The 21,101-nt window shown below is 46.3% G+C and overlaps 1 protein-coding gene and 1 long non-coding RNA gene across 8 annotated transcripts in view; one reads left to right on the top strand and one right to left on the bottom strand.

Moving 5' to 3' along the window:
• The window catches only part of LOC132649351 (uncharacterized), a 133,268-nt gene that overhangs the window by 95,598 nt on the left and 16,569 nt on the right, over nt 1-21,101 (top strand). The gene's annotated exons all lie outside the window — the stretch shown is intronic.
• Nucleotides 1-21,101, bottom strand: part of Sfxn1 (sideroflexin 1) — a 35,962-nt gene that overhangs the window by 2,054 nt on the left and 12,807 nt on the right. For 2 of the 7 annotated variants that reach the window (XM_060372722.1, XM_060372723.1), the window contains exons 2-11: nt 20,483-20,657; nt 16,929-17,099; nt 15,183-15,281; nt 14,082-14,157; nt 13,360-13,445; nt 12,366-12,493; nt 9,281-9,330; nt 2,229-2,250; nt 1,427-1,539; nt 625-672 (exon numbers count right to left, since the gene is read on the bottom strand). In XM_060372722.1, the coding sequence (XP_060228705.1) occupies nt 625-672; nt 1,427-1,539; nt 2,229-2,250; nt 9,281-9,330; nt 12,366-12,493; nt 13,360-13,445; nt 14,082-14,157; nt 15,183-15,281; nt 16,929-17,099; nt 20,483-20,646 (957 nt within the window). In that variant the 5' untranslated portion in view covers nt 20,647-20,657. The other 5 variants (XR_009587710.1, XM_060372724.1, XM_021646445.2 and 2 more) reach the window with 5 other exon arrangements.

Raw genomic sequence — 21,101 nt, 5'->3', positions numbered from 1 at the left:
GCAGGGAAAAGACACAGGTTCAGAGAGCCAGGGCTGGCGCATGAGACACACCAGAAAGGCTGCACACGGATACAAAGTAAGCATTCTGTTCTCTTCAGAAAAACAGTCATCCTCAACAAAGAGCTGTAAGGAGCCAATTCACCTGTTATTTCTACTGAAAATGTGTCATGGCTGGTCAGAACGCACAGCAGTGACATTCACACACCCCTGTGAACTGCAGCGCTGGGACCGCAAACAGTGGTGCCAGCTGAGAACAGAGCTTTGGCCAGGGAGTACACACTAGTGGAGGAACGCTACTGATGTGCTCGCCTGTGGCTCCAGTGAAGTGGGTCACGCTGAAGGCTGTAGAAGCAAGCCAGGCAGGAGGTGGCTTGCCTCTCAGAGAGGCTAACACACTCTGAAATGTAGCAGCAGGGGGCAGAGAAGAACTGGGCAGGAGAGCCTGGAGGTCCCACACATCGGAGCTAGCCCTCCCAGTCTCTTTTAGACTTGTGGGCTTCTCTGGTCCTTTAGGGTCCCAATTTCTTACCACTGAAATCAAATAACTATGCTTATGTCTCCAGGGTCAAATTTGACAGGAATTCTAAGAAAAAGAAAAAATTAAAAAACCAAAACACCACCTACCTCTTCTGGGGAAACAGAGCACAGCACAGGGGGGTGGCGAACACCAAACTTAAAAGACAAAACAGAAGAACAGGTCAGCAGGCTGAAGTGGCCACTTCTCAGCTTCCTTTTCTCTATATATGTATTTTAATAACAACCTCTTTTTCTTTCTCTCAAGCACAATATTGCCTTACAAATATGTACTGCTTAATCACCAAAATGACAAACAAAAGCAATAAAACCAAAGGGGTAGCTGGCGTTTCCATGAGAACACCCACAAAGCGAATACATTAGTTCCTGTGTGGAAAGTTTTCATCTTTTTTTTTTTTTTTTTTTTTTTTTAGATTTTATAATTGCTTTATTTGCCTTGGGCCAGGCAGATATTTCTGCCTACGCTGTCTACATAACCTCACCATGCATCTCCCAGCCCCATCCAATGCTATCCTCATCTGGTCTATCTTTTATCCATAATCTCATGGGACTTGCTTGTATTCTTCATCTGGGCATTTTCGTTCCATTATTGGAGTCCTTCCTCTTGGCTCACCTGGTTTTTCTCTCCACACTAATCCACAGTGGCATTTTCCTTCCTCCTCTCTTCCCATCCATCTGTTTCCCCCAGTTTTCATCTTTCTAATTACTGGAGCCACAACTTCTAGGCATCCTGAAATGGTGTCATCTTCAAAATTCCTCTCCTGTACTACCCAACCTTCCATAGGATAAAAATTAACTATAGTAAGTGCAATTTCTGTGTTGACTACTGTGATTACACGTGATAAACACACAATAATAGCAATATATATTTTAAAGGTTAATTTCCACTTACCAAAAGCCAACCAACGTGACTTGAATTGGCGCACTCATCCAGGGGAACCTCTGCATTGAGGAACACAGGAGAGTGAGTGGTTTTCTTGTGGTTCGTCAGGACACTTTCCTCTGCTGACTAAGCAGCATCCGCATGGCCGAAGAGCCAAGGTGACAGGATTAGCATTTTGGGGCACCACTGCTACCACACCGTTAGTCCCGACATACAAAGACCAAGCAGCAGCCACTGCGCCCCAAGTGTCATTCCCCTGCGTACATGAGGTAGAGGACCAGCCAGCAAGCACTTATGGTTTATCCGCTGCTGGGGAGGAGAGGAAGCCAACACTCAAGCTTGAAGAACCTCTGCCGCCCAGCACTGACAAAACTGTGTGCAAGCAGCAGGCAGAGGCCTGGTTTTGTTAGGATGCAAAGTGACAGGCCCCTGAGGGTGAGGGTGCGGACGAGTCCGGAGTCCAGGAGAGTGATGGACTGTGGGGGAGGAGCCGGGCAGACACGGTCTTCCCCATCCGCTTACACCTTCTCCTTCATGGATTTAGTTGCTGTCAGTAGGTTAAAACTATTTCTGGAGTTAACACTCTTTGCCAGGCAATGAGAGAATGGGTTGGTTTTTGAGAACATGAACGTTGTTAGATATTTAGTTTTCATAAAAAGAAAACGTTCAACATAAAATGCGATGAGATACAGGGTTATCTAAGGAAGACCACGGACATCTCTGCAAGGGAGGCGTGAGTTGGGTGGGTGTAATCAGATGCCTCGGCTCTGAGTCACACAGTCCTTGCAGATAACGTGCATAGAAGGCATACCCTGGTGCCCAAGGAGACTCCTCTGGAGAAAGGCATCGTCAGGAGGCCAACATGGAGGGCGGAAAGAGGGATTGAAGGAAACCACTGTCACGAGCCACTTACAGACAGGACATATCCTGAGAACGCATCCTTGGGCCAGGCTGTCTAGGACTCACTAGCACCCATTCTAAATTCAGGTCACAGGGCTACCTGGTTTTAAACATGTGGCTCTCCCTCCCCCGCTCTACTGGCTGTTTCATGAGGGGTTTTCACAGGGAGATGATAAATTCTCACTCAAGACCCTCCTGGACGTGAGACACCCAGGACAGCACCCAGCCATGGGGACGGGCCAGCAGGCTCACTGCTGAGTGAGCTTAGAAGGATGGGTAACTGGAACCCATAAGACCAGACCTCGTCTCCGTCTCCAGTGGCCTCTTGTTTGCCTAAGTAAACAGCGCCAGACTTATCCAGAAAGAGTGCACATGTGTGTCACCTCAGGACGGACACACAGACGCCAGGCTGGCTTTGCTGGAGGGCTCTTCATAAGGACAAGGGTCCTGCAGGATTCCGACTTGCTTGCAAACCAAGCCCATGACTACTAGCCTGGTTCCTGACTGTCTCCATCACCCCATCCTGCCTGTTCCTCAAAGGCAGTTCCAGGCCAGGAACACTGAGGATGTCCAATCTTTTACTACATATACAGACCCCTCAGGGTAGGGACATGCCTTGCTTAACAGACTGTAGATCACACACAAAAACTTTAGATGAATTGAACGTTCTTATTTATTACATGTAACATACTTTATATCTTATTTAGAAGATATGTATCTTCAAGCTGATATGGGTTGGGATACATAGTATCTAGATGCTCTGTATCTAGATGCTACACGAATCTCAATTCCTTTTCCCGATGGCTCCTCTTATGTTAAACTTACTGGCACAGGCCAACTATACATCTCCAATGTGTACAGCGTGATTTGTGACCTACATGCAGTTAAGATGCACACATGAAAACGAGCCCATCTGTCACCATAACTGCTTCCCACATTTCCTGTGCCTTTTGGGATTCCTTTCCTTTCCTGGCCTGTCCCCTGGAAAAGTTGTAGCTCTGATCTCACTATGTATTAGTTTATGCTTCCTAAGGCTTGAGTTTACTCTTTTTGTATAGTCTCATGTAGACAAGGCTGGCTTAGGCAAACTCCCTAGGGAGCCAAGAATGACCTTGAACTCCTGACCTTCCTATCTCTACGCCCAAACAGCGGCATCAGAGTCGTGTAGCACCAGGACTGTATCTAGGGTTTTATACAGTGTCTGTGTTTTGTGTGGTTACTTTGGGAATTACTCATGCTGCTGCATGCATCAATAATTCATTACCGACAAGGTAAGTGTTTCATGAATAGGGCAACACACTTTCTTGTTGACTTTGGAGCTGTTTCCAGTTTGAGGCTAACACAAACAAAGCTGTGGCAAACTTTCTTCTTTATGGATATTTGCTTTCATTTCTTTCAGAAAAACACTTAGAAGTGAAATGGCTGGATTGAGTTGTAGCATATGTTTGTACAAATGGCTCAAGTATTTTTCAAAACGGCTACACCATTTTACACTGCCACCAGCAGGTTGAGAGTTCCAGTTCCCGCACAGACCCATCACACTGGTCACTGTAACCTTTAACGGCAGCCATTGTAATAGGTGGTTCACAGTAACATGTGGTTTTAATTTGAATTTCTCCAATGGCTGAAATAGCTCAAGCCTTTCTTATGTGTTCTCTGCATGTGTTCAGTGAGGCTTCTGCTTAACACTTCGCCCATGTTTGCACTGTGAGGATGAGCCATTTCCTTGAATGAGTGTTGTAAGTTCCTTACAAATTCCTGATTGGCTTTCTTACCAAGATGGCTCGCTTTGCTACTTCCTTCCCCTAGTGGGTTTTTTTTCTTTCATTCTCTCTGGTTTTTGAAAGACAAAATTTAAAACTGCTTTGGAGTAGTCTAATTTTTCATTGGTCTTGTATTCAAGAAATCTCTGCCCAAACTCTGTGTTCAATGATATTTTCTTTTTATAGTTGAGTTTTCAATTTAGACTCCATGAACCATGGATGGTTAATTTGCATACAGGTAGAATCAATTCCCTCTGTATAACCCAGCCACCCTCAAATCCCCACCAAGCCACGTTCTGTTCTCACAGGCTTCTGCCGAACCCTGGCTGCCGGCGGCCCTCTGTGATCTGCGCCAGCCACTGCTCCTCTGCAATCTGTTGCCCCAAACTAAAATCACCCCGTGCTGCCACCACTGGCCCTGCGTCTCCTTCCACTGAGAGCAAGGCTCATGCCATGCTTCTGTGACTCCAGTATTGAACACTGCTTACCACAGGATCCAGCAAAGAGCTCAACATTAAATACTGTCTGAATAAGTAAAGAATGCCACACTCATGTCCATTAGCAAACACCCCCAAACAGCTACCACGCACATTCTGCACCCTGTTATTAGAGAAAAAAAAGATTCAGAATTAAAAGTTCTAAGGGATAGAATGACTTCAGGGTCTAACCCCATCAGCGTGATTCCCAATGGAAGTGCCAGGCTGCTTGAAGAGATTGAGGCCTGTCCTTCAGGACAACTGCTCAAGGCTGCCCTGTAATTTAAGCAGTGAACTTTTGGTTCGCTGGAGGGATTTTCATGAGTCACCTGCCCATAGCTGGTGTGTTTTCCCAGCCCTTCACTTGGAAAAAGATAAGCTGTGGGGGAGGATGAGTCATGCTGAATGTTCCCCAAGAACTGTTTAAAAAGCGGAGAATGTTCAGTTCGGTTCCATGCTGGTAGGGGAGTCTGGTCATCACAGAAAAATCTGCATTTCAAAAAAATGATGAGAAAACACTGTAAGCTCCAAACAGGAACATATTCTGCCCCAGCATATGTTTGAATAACGCTTACACTATTAACAAGCCCCAAGTGCAAAGACAGGATGTAAGTAGAACTTCACCCTTGAACTTGGGAGTGGTAGGTATGTGTGGGTCACTCTTGACCTTGGGAGTATGGAGTATACATGCTGCTTTCAAGAACACTTAGCCTTGACTGTTTCAAAGCAACATGCTCTTTTAGAATTGGAAGGAAATCAGCTACCACCAGACTCCCTGTAGCTAGGGAGGCTTGTGAAATGATCCCGAACTATTCTGACCATATCTTTCCACCTTGTCCCCAGGATTCCGAAGTGGCCTCTTTGGGGGTTGTGATGGAGGTTCTGAGGGGACAAAAAACTGAGGTGGTATACTTTCAGGTCATAGAAGGGTGTGGCTGCAAGTCCTGCTGCAAACTCTAAGTTAAGATGGGTGTGAGGCAGTGATGGCTCAGTGGATAAAGATGGTTGCTGTGTAGACCTGGCAACCCAAGCTCAGTCCCAAGAACTGACATAAAGATGGAAAGAGAAGCAACTTCAAACAACCCCAGAAATTCAAAGGCAGGAGTGAATTGTAATGCCATGTCTCAGGTTCCCCCATGGCCATTTGTCTTCCACCAAAGAGACATACACTTTCTTATGAACTGATGTAATTCTGAGCCATGATAAAGATGTATTGTCAACAGCCAGCATGTTCTGTGTTCATGGCTGGAGCCAACTTCCCTGAATGATGTCCTTCTGAAAAGAGACAAGATTCTCAGCTTCTACGCCACTGTCCGTCAAGCTGCACTAGGAATTACGTTTGTGTGTGGAATCTGTCATTTAATATGTGTGGGCTGTGGGTGACCCTACAGAACTGAAGAACCAGGGGCTTGCTCACTGGGTGTGGATGGTACCAGGAAAGCTTACGTGTAATGATGCTGCTACTGAGCTGCTGCTGCTACTGAACGTGGCCTGAAAACTTTCCACAGTGACCTACAAAATCCTGTTGACCATGAGCTGCATGTCAAAGGACTAACCGTTACTATCGTTTCTTACAAACAAACAAACGAACAAACAAACAAACAAAACCTGTTACAGCTATGCCAGAAAAACTGACAGACATGACACCGTCCAAGGCTAGAAATCTAGCCATGACACACACACACACACACACACAGACACACACACACACACAGACACACGCACACAGACACACACACACAGACACATGAACACACACACAAACACACACAGACACACACACACAGACACACAATTTTTAACTGTGTGTTTTTGTATGAGTATTTATACACGAGTAGAGATGCCCTGGGAGGTCGGAAGAGGGCATTGCAACTCCGGGATCTGGAGTCATGGGACGTGGGTGCATGGGAAAGGAATGTGAATCCTTGGCAAGAGCAGTGTGTGCTCTTAAGCACCGCGCCATGTCTCCAACCCTAGTCTTGCTTTTAAAGGCTGATAGATATCACTTGCCTTTGGCATGAGGGGATGACCAAGAACATGAAAAGGCAGACTGGGTCAATATATGACCTCAGCACAGATGATAAAGACTTGGCACCTTCCAGCTTGAGAGCCGGCAGAGAATAGCTCAGGACATGGGGTCCGGACATGGGGTCCGTGTCTGCTGCGTGGATCCATCAGAAGGCCCTCTTTCCACACCACTGTTCCCAAGACTTCCGCCCCTGTGCTCAAGCCACGCTGTAGGTTTTTCTCCCTCACAGTCTGAATCTGATCCTGGCAGTCAAGCGGAGACTGACTGAGGAGGGCACATGGATCTGTTTTCAGATTATCTGAAAGCCACGGAGACCTCTGATTGGCAAACTGCATATGAAGTCATCATTTGGTAGTTTACAGGTAGAGTTTAGTGTCAGTTAACATAGACCACCAAAGACAAGCTTTCCTAAAGTCTGTACTAGGAAAAGACTTTAGTAAAATCTCTGCATGTATCTTCAAAATAGTAATTTACTGAAGTAGAGGAAACAATTTCATCCTGTTCCAGATGGCAACGGCTCCTTAGCCAAGCCCCCAAAGGGCTGCCTAGAACCTTGGATAGCCCCTAGCCTGGCACGTGCTATGTTTCTGTGCATGCACACCTTCCGGTGACCAAGTTTACCATAAATCAGAGACACTTAAGAATTGATGATAGCTATTAACACAATTAAGAATTTAATAATAAGAATTACTGCCATATAGCATAGTGAAACTGCCGGCTTCATTACTTGCCTTGTGGGGCCACTGTTACATAAAGTCAGGGATGCTTGGAGACAGGTAATGTGACATGACAGCTGCCATGATAAGCGAGGTAGCTGCTAAGTGACTAACAGGCAGATAATGTGAACGGCGTGGATGCCCCGGATGAAAGGCTGACCCACACTCTAGGCAGGATGCAGGGGACCGTTTAGAAAGGCTCACGGTTTAAAACACACGCACTGCTGGCTTGTGGAATTCCCCGTTTACTGTTTTTGGGCTGTGGAAACCCTAGGTAACTGAGACCCAAGGGATTCTCTGTGGTGTCGCCAGGCTTACCACGTGAGTAGCTGCGGTTTCACCTTGGCGTTAACTGATGACCGAGGCTGTCAGGAGAGTGCCACTTCCTGGAGAAGCTGCAGGAGTTCCTCTGACAAGGCTCCAAGAGCAAGGAGACATTTGTCACTCGACAGTGACCCCCACACTACTCTATGCCGCTTTCCAGTGACAGAGCCTTGAAGTTCAGGAAGCGTATCTTGGGGTTTCTAATTCTCCTTTCCCTTTACCGGGGCACGGGGAGGTGCTCACAGCGTATTTTCTTGGCTTATACAGAGAGAGTGTTTGTGAAGTGTCCACTCATTATTTGGGGCCCGACTGGAGAACACGGGCCAATGAGTAGACACCACGATCTCATCCAGAAGATTCTGGTCTGGGACAGCACCTTTTCTCTGAAATTTTATGTATGACGCTCCCTTACTTTTACAGCTCTGCCTTTAAGCCTCAAGTAGCCCACCCCAAGGGAGCTGCCATGTACAGCCGCTCCTCCAGGGAGGGAGGAGCGTGTCTCCACACATAGTGTGACACGAAAGCCATCCTATCCTACTGTATCCCAACTGGGCTAGTCCCGGAAACTACAAAACACAATCTAAAGGGTACAAGGTGGCACAAGCAATGCACACTCTCTTGTATATATTTCCAGGCCTTTAGGGGAAACAGCTGATATATTAATAAACTTAGATACAACTAGCAAAGAGAAATACTAAACCAATGTTCCAGGAAGTGACTGCTCCAAACCTCCCCATTCCCAGTATTACAGAGAAGTAACTTCCGACATTCTAAAGTTGCCTCCATCTTTTCACTTTGACCCAGCTAGGTGTGCAGCAGGTAACCGGGTGGACAGCGGGGCACTGCCTCACCACAGCAGAAATCTCGTGTACAAACACCTGAGAGGAGAGGTGTTTTCAAAAGCAACTAGCAAAGGGAAACTGTCTTCAAGTTGTCACTGCAGGAACCCACGCAGTTGGCCTGGCCTGGCTGCCTTGAGAGGCGTGGGTCATGGGTTTTTCAGGTTAGAATCTATGGTTCCTGGGGCACAATGTTTCCTGAGAGCCTGATGCACTTGCTCAGGCAGCGAAGCATTGAGGCGACTTTGTGTTCCTCTGAATGTTCCCTTAGAAGTCAAGGAGTCATGGAAGCTTGCTGGGACAATTGGCCTCAGACATTGTCTTGTGTCCCCTGTATACCTCGCAAATATCATTGCGTCCTGCCGACTGCAGCTGTATTGATCCTGGCAACAACTGCCACTAGATTGATTCTGATGAGTTTATAAAAAGTCTGATTTCTCTCAATAAACCCATCACAGCCTCAGTCTTGCTGTGGCCCCTCCAGCCCAAGTCTGGCTTGATTTCTCTCCAGCCACATCGGGTAACCTTGGCCCGCTAAGTAAGCATGGACACTTACAGCCACTCACTAACCATTCCGTTCAGGGTGAAGTCCGAAGACTAATGACAAGGACTCTGGTTGCGGTGGTGCACACCTTGAATCCCAGCACCCTGGGAGGCAGTTGGAGGGGGACCTCTGTGAGCGCAAGGTCAGCCTGGTCTATAAAGTGCGTTCCAGGACAGCCAGGACTATTTAGAGAAACCCTGTCTGGAAGAAAAAAAAGAAAAGACAAAGAAAGAAAAGGACACAAAAAATGACAACAGAGAAACGGGTCTTACCTTCAGAAAGGCTTTCTTTTCCAAGGTGTTCATGATAAATGGAGGGATGGCTGGAATAAAGACAGACAGGGCTGCTTAAATCTTCACGTACTGCCTGTCTTCAGCTGAGTTTCCCATAACGATCTGATAGAAAGCTCTGTCACTTTTAGCCTAGGTCACTGGCAGAATGAAATCTTCTGTAGCACTTTTTAAATGATTGAATCTAGGTTTAATCATTAATTGTTATACATCACATACAAGTGTGTGAATGTTCCCAGCAGGCCTTGCAGATTTATCCACTGGAAACAATAAAGAGGACGGGCTGAAGAGATGGCTAAGTGATTAGACTATGGGCTGCTCTCGGAGAGGACCTGGTTTGGTTCTCAGCTCCCACATTAGGTCCAGGGAACCCAATGTTATCTTTGGCCTCTATACATATGACTGCACACACACAACATGGACACAAATAAAAACAAATACTTTTCAGGGTAGAAAGTGAACTGATTTTTATCCTCCAGGAATTCGAAAAGTAAAATGTTATTATTGTCTAATAGACAGAAAATTTAGCATCTTTGAGAGAAATTCATAGTTCACCTTAAATTCACAATATTAGACATCAGGAATGTTTTTCCTTCCTTGTTAGCAAAATAAACTAAATGTCACTTTCCTTGGGTGCCTACCATGGAGGGAGGCAGCTGGAAGGATCCTGCTTTGGCTGAGAGAAAAACTGCTCAGGACATCCGAGACACCTTGCCAGCTGGGGATCCTGGAACACTTCCCCAGCCTCAGAGCCTCAGGTTTCTGTTTTCCCATTTGTGAAACAGGGACCATTACATTAACTTGGCTGTACTGAGGGAGGCAGCATCAGCTCATTAGCTCACAGCCTTTTAACAACACATCCACTATCTCAGCATGCCCACCGCTCCCACAGACTTCAGTGGCAGAGAGAGACTGGGTCTTTCACAGGGATGAAACGGTGTTGAAAATAAGCAAGCTACTGGAAACACAGACACTGAGCCAGCTGCCTCTAGAAGAGGGGCAGTTCAGAAAATGGAAAAGACTCAAACTGAAGCAGATGAAGAGCTGGAGCTGAGCAGAAGCTGGGGTGCAGCACTGTTTGCAGGAAGCCTGGAAGTCAGGGCTCAGCCAGTGGTATGCTGGGGGCTCGACAGCCTTCTCTTTGGCAGTGACAAGCTGCTGGTCTTGGACTCAGTGGAGTCTTTGTACATCATAGGACTGCGGTTTCCTAGATACCTCCAGAGACTACACTGGCATCCCAGAGAGTACAGAGGGGTTCCTCTGTTCAGTCAGACAATGGTGATCTCCCCCAGTTAGCGGAAACTCAATATTGCTTGTCTCTCAGCATCTACAGGGACTGGGTTCAGGACTCTTTGTGGGTACAGAGAGCATGGATGTTCAGCCTTCAGAGTTGTGGTCTTCTCTGGGCAACTTGTAGCGTACAGTACAACATAAATGAGATGCAAATAGTTACACTCTAGTGTTGAGGGATAACAAGAAAGCCTGAATGTGTGCAGTCCATGTGTCTTTTCCTTTCTGAAGGTTGGCTCTTTGGATGCTGAGCTACGTACACACAGGGTCAACTGCAGAATGTGCCTTAGCTTTCCTGTCTGCACCTTTTCTCCAGCTTTTGTTGCTCATCCCAACTAGCCAGCTCAGAGCATCGTGTGACGATAGCCAAACCATCAGCATGCAAACCTGACAGCAGCTAACAGACACGGTTCATGCAAGAGCATCTTCTACAGCCAAGTGCTGTTTACACCAGCTTAGGTGGGGAAATGCAAGCACATTAGTTCCTGGGTTTCTTTCTTTGTTTTCTTTTCCGGCAGAAAATGCCATCACTCCCAGGCCCTTTGATTCTAAGTGTATGAGAACTTTCTTTAGGTCCTCTGAGCAACCCGCTGGGTAGACAGGAGAATCTTAATGGTCTTCATATGACACACATGTTCTCTCTGCTCATGCTGACCCCACACCACATACAACAGAGCAGCTGCCAGGTGCACGTTTCCTGCTAGCCACCCTCGGAATGACCATTGTTCCTGTTGCAAGGAAAACCTCACTCATCCCTCCACTACAGCATTCTGGTCCAGCTAGCCACGGCTTGCTGCCTGTGGTGTTGAGAAAGCCTCCCAAACCGTCTCCACCTACCTCTGCTGCACCCCTTTAGTCCAGTCTCACACAGCACCCATATTCGCATAATTACCATGTTCAAAGCATGGTCCTCTAGTCCTCAGACTAAAAGTCAGAGCTTGGAATGCCCCGGTCATGTCTCCAGTCTTCAAGGCCTCTTAAAACCCTTTCTCTCCTCCAGCTGCCTTTGCAGAATGCCTCCCATGCAAGGCGAGCTCCTGCCTCTGTGCTGATGCCCACTCCACCTCAGATTCTCCATCTCTACTTGGCCTGGCCTGGTAGCCATGCTTCTAGTATCCCTCACCTTCCCTTCCCTTCGCTCTCATCATCATTTCACACACAGGTTAACATCCCTAACCCACAAACCCTTGGCTCTGAAACATTCCAAAATCAGAAACTTGTCAAGAACCAAATGATGTCCCCAAATGGAACTGTCAACAACTCTCAACTCAGGTGACATCAGTCAGGATACAAATCAACAATACACAATGTTTCTTGCATGTATGAAACCATTAGCAATATTACAATTGCTGGGAACTGAACTCATGACCTCTGGAAGAGCAGCCAGTGCTCTTAACCTCTGAGCCATCTTTCCAGCCCCATAAAATTATTTTTAAGCCACCTGTATAAGATGTGTATGAATCATTAATAAGCTTCAAATTTAACTTTGGGCCTTAACATGTAAATGTTTCAAAACCTTAAAAAGAAAAGAAAAGAAAACAAACAAACAAACAAAAAACAAAACAAAAAAATTCTTAAATCTCCGACACTTTTGAAAGCCCTAAGCATTTGGGTAAAGGATTTCCCATTTGTATCATGTATTTTATTTACTTGTTCAGTTGCTGGCTTCACCATCAGAAGGTGATTTTCAAAAAAGGGAACGCCATTTGCTGCTTTTGTTTACTGATACATGAAAGCTTGGTTTGGACTACAAGGCAGAGCTAGCAGGCTCACTCACCCATGCCAGGGGCTGCCATGAGGATCCTGGAGATGACCACCTGTGTGATGGCTTGCTTTGCAGCATTGGTCGATTCTCCCAAGCGAGTGCCATTCTCATCAGTGACAGGAATGCCAACTTTAAGTTCCCTGAAGGGCAGAGCACATGCAAAGGGGTTCACAGATGCCTTCAGGGAGCAAAAGGACTCTGTTGAGAAAGATCAGCTGCCTCCTTCATCCAGTTTCCCACTCAAGTGTCATTTTTGGCACTGATAAGTCTATTTTTGAATATCATGAACAGGTTCCAAGCCTCCTGTGATAGACACACAGGGAAAATAGCACGAGCACTCTTTTTTTTTTTTTCTAGAAGGATGTACTTTTCCAATAATGGCATCATTTGAGGGGTGGATGTGCTAGCTCAAAGGTGAGGTTAATTTCTATGCTCATGTACAAACTTGAACAACTTTCTAAATCAGAAATAGATACAGTACATAGTGTCACTGAGTCAACTCAAGTGTTGATAGTTACTGCGACATAGCCCCATTGGATATTCATTAGCTACAGCTCCTGATGCTGGAAGCCCAACTCCTGTTACTGCTCTGCTTTTTATTATCTCTCCACAATGCTATTCTTTCTTCTACCTTTATTTCAAACAAAACAAAACAAAACACCAAACATTGTCAAAGATAAAAATTAAAATTACCTTAAGCTGCATAAGAAAATTCTAAGGAAAAACCAAGAAACTTTTGGTTTTCTTTCTCTCTGGTCTCAATCTGACAGAACTCTCTCTTTGTAGAGTGTGCAGGTTAGAGATATAACTTTGAAATAGGAAGACAATGCATTCTAAGCCTGTAGGCATTTTTCGGTTTACTTCAATGAGAAAGAACCCGATGGGCTCGCCCTTACAATCCCCATCCCAGAGTATTTCGAAGCAAAGATCAGATTTCATTTACTTTCTCTGCTATGAGAAACTCTATTGTCAGGCACACGTCTTTGCCAAACTTTGTTCATCTTACCTTTGTCTCATTAGCGGGATATTAATGCAGTTAGCAGCAGCTACAGCAGCAAAGGGAACGAACCGTCCTATCAGTGGTGAGACGTGCTGTAGGGAAGATAATTCCAGAAGCGTTGTTTTACCTTTTCTGGACATACTGAGATGACGTAGCTATCAAAGACCCTTTGATAGCTCAGTTCATGTGGCTGAAAGCACACGGGCTTTAGAGTCGTCAGGTACCACAACCTTCATTTCAGATGCCAGCTCTACCTCTTCAAGGCACATTAAAGCTCGTCCCCCACATCTCAGGAAGACTTTTTAGAGAAAGGCATTTTATGTTTTCTTTCATTAATTAATTATTTACTTTACATTCCCATTGGAATTTCTCCCCCCCCCTCCTGACCTTTTTTCCCTCTATGTACCCCTCCCTTTCTCCTCAGAGAAGGCGAGTCCTCCCATGGATATCAACCCATGTTGGCACAACAAATTGTAGCAGCAAATGTGGAAACCCACAGCCAAATAGTAGGCATTCCATGTTTAATGCACAGAGCTGGGAACAGTCTTGTCTGATGCTCTAGTTACAACCCTTCCCCAATCCACTGGACGATGCAATTAAAATATGCAGCTGACGAAGGCTACAAGAAAGCCAAGCGACTGGAACTCTTTTGAGAAATAACAGAGGCACCCAGAGTGACAGGTGAGAAAAGGTTAAGACGCTTTGTCACGGAACTGAAACTAAAGTACCTTGGTTAAGGCATTGAGGCCTAGTGCTGTCGCAACAGCGCCGGTTGTTGCAGAAACATAGGCCGTTCCCAGCTCACTGAAAAGGACAAAGACGCCGTGTCAGTGACAGGTGCACGTCAGGGATCATGAGCATATGACATGAGGAAGCTGACTGTACACGGAAGTGTGCAATCAGAAATGGAGGGTTCGCAGAACAACATCTGGGCCACTCCATCAGTGTCGTAATCCAGAGACAAAGCAAACACTCCCCTAAAACAACGGGCCCCGCCCCCACAAGCAGACATGCAGATGAAGCACTCGAGGTAGGTGAGGGAAGAGATGAGGGAAGAGCAGGGCTGCGAGTGTGTGGAAAGCTGCAGACACAGGAAAGGCTCAGGGATGTGTGGGGGCAAATCATAAACACTTGAAATCTTAACATTTGCAGAGAAAGCAGAGAGCAGTGCTGTTCTTAGAATGCCATCTCACTGAAGACAGAGGCCAAGCCCATCCCTAGTGTGTGGCTGAGCCCAAGCCATGCTGCTGACTGAGAAACACCACTGGGTGGCAGGGCCCAGGGGCCTTGGCTCCATCTGAGGACAGCAGAATATTTGAGAGTCAAAGGCAATTTTCCAAAATACAGAGGAAAATGGCTTCTCTTTTAAGTGTTGTACAGCTTGTATCTATAGTTTTATTTAATCAGTTCAGCTTGCCCCTACCCACTCAATCTTCTGAAACAGGAGGCAAATTCATAAGCTCATTGCTTTCTTTGGACTCAGCAATGAAGCTCTTTTAAAGTAAAGTGTCTATTCCTCAGTGAAGTCCCGTCATTCTGTTTTGAGACTGGTAGCTTTGACTTGTGCAGGCCAGAGAAGAGTTTTTTGGCAGAAGCCAGACCTGAGGGCTACCTGGTAGGCATTCTAGAGGGTCCTAAGCTCAGGGTATAAGAGAGACATCATCATCCAACTAACAGGACAAATGATGTCAGAGAAGGCAAGACAGAAGCAGACAGCGATCCTGATACAGGGGAAGCAGGAGAGACGCTGCAGAGCAAGCTGTGCACATAAATGTACTGGTGCTTAGGGAGCAAGGGGGCATGGAGGACAGGTCAGCCTGCGGCCTTACTTTACAGTGAGGGGAGCATCGCCGCTTCTGTTGGTATAGTTGACAACAGCGTTGAAGGACTGGTTTATCCACTGCCAGAAAAGCACAGCTGGTGTGGTCCTAGAACAGAGAGAGGAGTCGCACACCTACCAGCACCAGTGAGCATCCACCAATTCAGAGAAAAAAATGTTAACACCAACTACCAGCAAGGAAGGAAGGAAGGAAGGAAGGGAGAAAGCCTGGGCTGCAGATACAGGAGCCAGAGCGTCAACTTTGACACCCAGTTTCCTTACCATCATGCTCACAGGGCTCCTTCCTGTCTTTGGGTTTCTATTGCTGTAATAAACATCATGACAAACAGCAACTTGGGGAGGAAAGGGTTTATTTCAGCTCACACTTCTACTTCACAGTCCATCACCGAAGGAAGTCAGGGCAGGAGCTAAAGCAGAGGCCACAGAGAAATGCTGCGTACTGCCTTGTTCCTCATGGCTTGCTCAGCCTGCTTTCTTATACAGCCTGAGACAGACCACCGGCCCAGGGAGGCATGGCGCGCTGTGAGCTAGTCTTCCCCATGTCAATCATTACTCAAGAAAATGCCTGACAGACTTGCCCACACGTCAGCTTTAAGATGGGGCTGTTCTCAATTGGAAGTCTCTCTACTTAGTTGACTCTAGCTTATGTCAAGTTGACAAAAATTATCCAGGACATCTTCTGTCACAAAGAAACAAAACAAAACAAAGCAAAACAAAACAAAACAAAACTTAAATTTACAGAGAGAAAGAGAAGAATTTGTTTCTAGATGGTTTTCTCTATGTCACTTCCTTAAGGGCTTCAGACTTAGGGAAAATGCCAATTTTCGTTTAAACAAAGGAATTATTCAGTATCTGTATAAAAAGGCTTCAGTTATGTTTAGCTCAGGTGCGCGTTTGCCTGCATGTCCAGGGGTGTGCTGTGTGCCTTCAGTGCTCACGAGAAGGTGTTGGATCCCTTGGGGCTGGAATTAAAGACAGCTGTGAGCCACCATGTGGTGCTGGGGACTGGGCTGGGGTCCCCGAGAGAGCAGCACAGGAGTGCTCTCAGCTACTGGGCCACCTCTGCCCCCTTATTTAGCATCTTTAGAGGCAAAACCCAAGCTTAAATACAGTGGATTGTGTTGTTGTTACCATTATTATTTTATTTATTTATTATTATTATTTTATTTTGTTTGCCAAGAGGGACCGCAAACTCATGGCTTCCAAGTGCCTTACTCTCCTGTGTGCTAGGATTTCGGGCTATATAGCCAGGCTGGCCTCACACTCAAAATCTTCTTGTCTCAGCTTTGTAAGAGCTGCGATTACAGGGGAGAGCCATAACCCCACCTCCATCTTAGTTTCTGATGTGATATGTTCTACTTTATTTCACACTTTTTTTAATTTGAATTTTTATTTATTTTGTATGCACGTGCACGTGTGTGGAGCTCAGAGGATGACGTGCAACAATTAGGCTCCCCCATCTACCGAGCGGTTCCTGGGAATGGAATTGTGTCCTGGCTTGGCGGCAAGCACCTTTCCTCGCTGAACAGTCTCGCCAGCGCCACATTCAGTTAATTTTCTTACTGACTACATTTATGGGACACGACACATCCCGACACACACTGTTGGGTGATTTCATCATTCTTGTTAAACGTGGCCACTGTGACGTTTACTTTATTAGAGCTTACGTTACGACACTGAATGACTGTGACAGCTCACCAGCTGGCAGCTGCCGCGCAGATATGCTGTAACTCACCTGTAGAAGGTCATCATGCAGCCCGTGATGGTCATGTTCATCGGGACCTGAGCCGACATCCTCCCTATCAGGGTCATCTTTTCTCCCGTGTCCGGGTGGAAAGCCGAGTCATACGCGTACTTGGCTCTCCACAGCTCATTTTCCGTGAGGCCAGCGGGAACTATTCCTTGTCTAGAAGACGACCAAAACCAGCTCCGTTCAGATATTTCACCATGAGCTCTATGGTTTGTGACACTTTGCTAAACCTATGGGACCTGGCAGGTCTGTTAGAGTGCGAGCGGTAACTGGGTTTGAATTATTTGTGTGTTTCAGGTGCTGGGGAGTGAACCCAGAGCCTCACACACACTGACACGTGCTCCATCCCTGACAAACCCATACAGCCTAAAGCATAAGAACAAGAATACAGCTACTGTGAACTTCTCAAACCCGTTCAGCTCAATTATCTGTAATTTGGAAAATAACAAAGTAATATGCCCATCAAGGAACATTCAACTTGAAAATATTCGTTGTTTTAAATGACATTAAAAATGCCATCTGAACTTGGCAAACTTTGAACCATTTCTAAACATCAGACCAATGTTATGGCACTCAAGGCTATCACTTTATTTTAAATCTGCAGTTGGTAAACTGAGGTTAGGGACCCTTTGGTGCAAATAAAGGGCTTGGTGCACACTTTGTCAGATTTTTCTCATTGTCAGAAATTTAGAAAATATTCAAATTTAATGGAGCAATGAAATTACCCCAGGCTTATCTACTGTTTGTCACTGGCAACATTTGGGTGAATACTTTTTCAGTCTTCCAAGGTGTTTAAGGTATGACACCAAACCAGATGCTCATTAACCTTGGCTTTTACGTAGAAATATTCTGTAACTATTTCTGTGCCCATTTATATAACATTTTTCTAAACCACCTACACTGGGTTTAATAGTAACTCCCAGTTTATTTCCACATCCAAGAATAGGGTGCCTCTACAGACAAAGTGAAATCCTTTTGGATAAGTGGCCCATAAAGCCAAGGAATAGTGCCTATGTACAGAGAAAGCAGAGAGCACAATGATGCACCCAGACACCAAGGGAGGCCGACAGTTCCCAGAGCCTCTGGTACCTTGGAAGAGGGAGGGAAGACCCTCCCGAGAGCCTTCCAAGGAGTGTGCGCTTACGGTGACTCAGATTTCCAGCCTCCACACTGGCAAGGAGCACATCACCGTCCTTTAAACACTACAGGGTACGACACAGCGTGGTTAAAATATCCCTCTCCTAATGCTGGGATTTTAATTGTTCCTCCCTCTCCATTTACAAAGGGTGTGGGGATAAGCCTTCAAAATAGAATTTCCCCACACCCAAGATTACTTAGAAACACATGAGTGAATCTGCTAAAGCAACAGCCATGTACAATGTTAAACGTTTTTATGACATTTATCCTTTGCACGTGATTGAGTTTAGAGGATGTGGAAGATTCCCTGAGAGAATGTATAGAACAAAGACTAAGGCCTTGACTCCAGGAGAAACTGGAAAAGCCAGATCCCCACATGGGTTAGGCTCAGGAGGGATGGCAAAGGATGGGCTGCAGTGCGAGGGAAGACTTGAAGCCACAGCTTCCTCCTGCAGGAAGTTTACAGCCTCAGACTGCTCATCTACAGAGACCTCCTACCTCCACCAGCTCGCCCCTCCTCTTCCTGTATCTAATAAACACCCAGTGTTCCAGGTTGCCTGCACTTTCCTGAACATGTGTCTGTCCTTTCTTGCCTTCTTCCCTGCCCCGTTCAGGGTTTCAGGGCCCAAGCTGTATGCTGTGGCAGCAAAAGCTATGTCCTCTGCCTTTTGCCCAGAGTCTGTCTTCGAAAGCAGCAGGGGTTTACTGTAAATATGAAAATGTGGGATTTGCTGAGCCTTCCTTCAGGCTGGCTGGTTTTTATCAGCTGAGGCGTGAGGAGCATCAGGCTTGGTTGCTAGCTTTCTACTGTGCTCCTGCTTTAACTGTAGGGTGAGGACCACACTCACCATTTTAATGACATAATTGCTGGTGGGAAAAGTGTGTTCCTTCTATTTCTCCTTTTATAAAAATGCCTTCCTTGAAGTCAGTATTCTTCCAGGGAAACCTTGCTTAGAGCTGATCACTGCTGTGTTGATGGGAACTGTTATGGGAGAGAAGTGTCATGGCCACAGTATGAAGTCTTCCTTTCTAGCCCGGCAGGGGCGCTCTAGTTACTCAGACTCTTTACTTTAGTTGTCACACAGGTCTGAGCCAGCTGTCCTCAGCTCTCTCTCTCACACACACACACTGTGTCTATGTGTGTGTGCGCGCATGCACATGAGTGCAGGCACCCACAGAGACTGAGTGTTAGATCCCTTAGAGCTGGAGTTGACAGGTGTTCGTGAGCTGCCTGATGTGACACTGGGTACCAAACTTCAGTCTTTGTAAGAGAAGTGTGAGCTCTCGACCGCTGAGCTGTCTTCCCCCGTATTTTGTTGAGTGTTCTGATGCAGGTGAGCTGCTGTCACTGTGCACACCGGTACTTTCTGAGAACTAAAGCAGACCCTTTCCTCATGTTTGTTTTAGATTTTGAGCCGATTAGGGTATTGCCAGTTGCAAGATACACTGCTTCATCTTTTTAATATGCCCACTTCGAAGTGTTTTCAAATGGGGAAGATTAGGGTGCCTTGGACCTACTCCTACCTGATGCCTCTGGCTGCATCTTTCTTTCCTGCATGCATGCAAGTTCTGAGATTAGGGCATTTTCTTTAGGATGCATATTTGTCTGTTCGTATTTAATGATATACATTCCTTGTTATTTTTTGGGATGTTGCTCAGGCTTGTCTTGAGCACTAGCTTAGTGAGTCCCCTGCCTCAGCCTTCCGAGTAGCTTGAACTTAGGCAGGGAGCATCATGTCTCTGTTCTTGCTTGTACACTGATACCATCTCCAGCTTGCCCGCCACACCCCAAGGAACACAAGTGCCCAGTACAGGTGGACTGTATTGTTCATGGAGTAACAAGAAAAGAGCCTGTCATGTCCCATACCGATAAGACCTTTTTTCTGGTGGTTTCTACCAGGAGTGGTTAAAGGCCCGGGCAGGGGATCGATAACTGTGGAGGACAGAGTGTCCCCACGTAGTTGGCATCCTCTTAGCTCCTGTGTGGCTCTACGATGGGGTACATCCCCCACCTGCATCCCTGAACTCCAGTCAGAATCCTTCCCGTCTGAATATGATGCTGAGAAGGCTGCTCACTGGGGCTGTTCTCAGCAGCACAGGCCTAGCCTAGTCATCAGGACCCAGGGTATTCAATGACGCTGTTTCTACCCAAACACAGAAGGATGCTGGCTGCTGGGGAAAGAGCTCACACACAAGTCATCAAGCTGCATGGAACACTGACACGCTGTGGTAAGGATCAGCTCTGGGATCCACTCGGTCCTCCTATTTGTTATTTATTCACTTATTTTGGTAGGCAGTAGTTTGCTGGAAAAAAAGATGCTGCAAAATCATGAAGTAGTTTAAAAACAATCAACACAATGATCCATTACGTGAAAGGTCAGAAAACCGGATGCTGGCATCACCTGTAGTCATGCACCACTTTCCTGGCATTCTCTAGTTGTTCGTCTGTTAAAAGGATGTTCCGGGGGTCAGTGACAGTGAAGAAGTGACTGGCTCGGCCCATGAAAGTGCTCTGGTCCCATCGAGGCTCCTTGATGTTAATATTGGGTGGCACTTCCCCAGACATCGTCCCAGATCCTGAAAAGGGAAAGACAAGCCGAGTGAGCTGATGCCGTGACTGTCACACGTAACCCGTGTGCAAGACAGCTTGGTGGGGAAAGGCTTGCCATGCTAGCGTGGCGACCTGCGCTCAGCTCCTGAAACCTACACCCACGGCAGGAGAATCAGCTCTGCAGAGTTGTCCCCCGACTTCCTCTGAGTGCCCTTGTGTGGGCCCAACCCCCTCCCACATGCATCACACACACCAATGATTAATTAATTTAAAAATCACACAAAAATATTTCACATTTAAGTAAATTTTGATTTTGTGTTTGGTCACGTTCACAGCTATCACGGGTGCACGCAGCCTGTAAGCTGCTAACTAGAAACCCTGATAAGCTGAAGCAAGCTGTTTATAAACCCCACGGCATTTCAGCCAGACTTCACACATTGCCACATCTGTCTCATCATTAAGCCCCTAGC

This window comes from Meriones unguiculatus, chromosome 19, assembly GCF_030254825.1.
Source record: "Meriones unguiculatus strain TT.TT164.6M chromosome 19, Bangor_MerUng_6.1, whole genome shotgun sequence".
Classification (NCBI taxonomy): domain Eukaryota; kingdom Metazoa; phylum Chordata; class Mammalia; order Rodentia; family Muridae; genus Meriones; species Meriones unguiculatus.
This window is presented reverse-complemented; position numbering and strand designations above follow the sequence as displayed.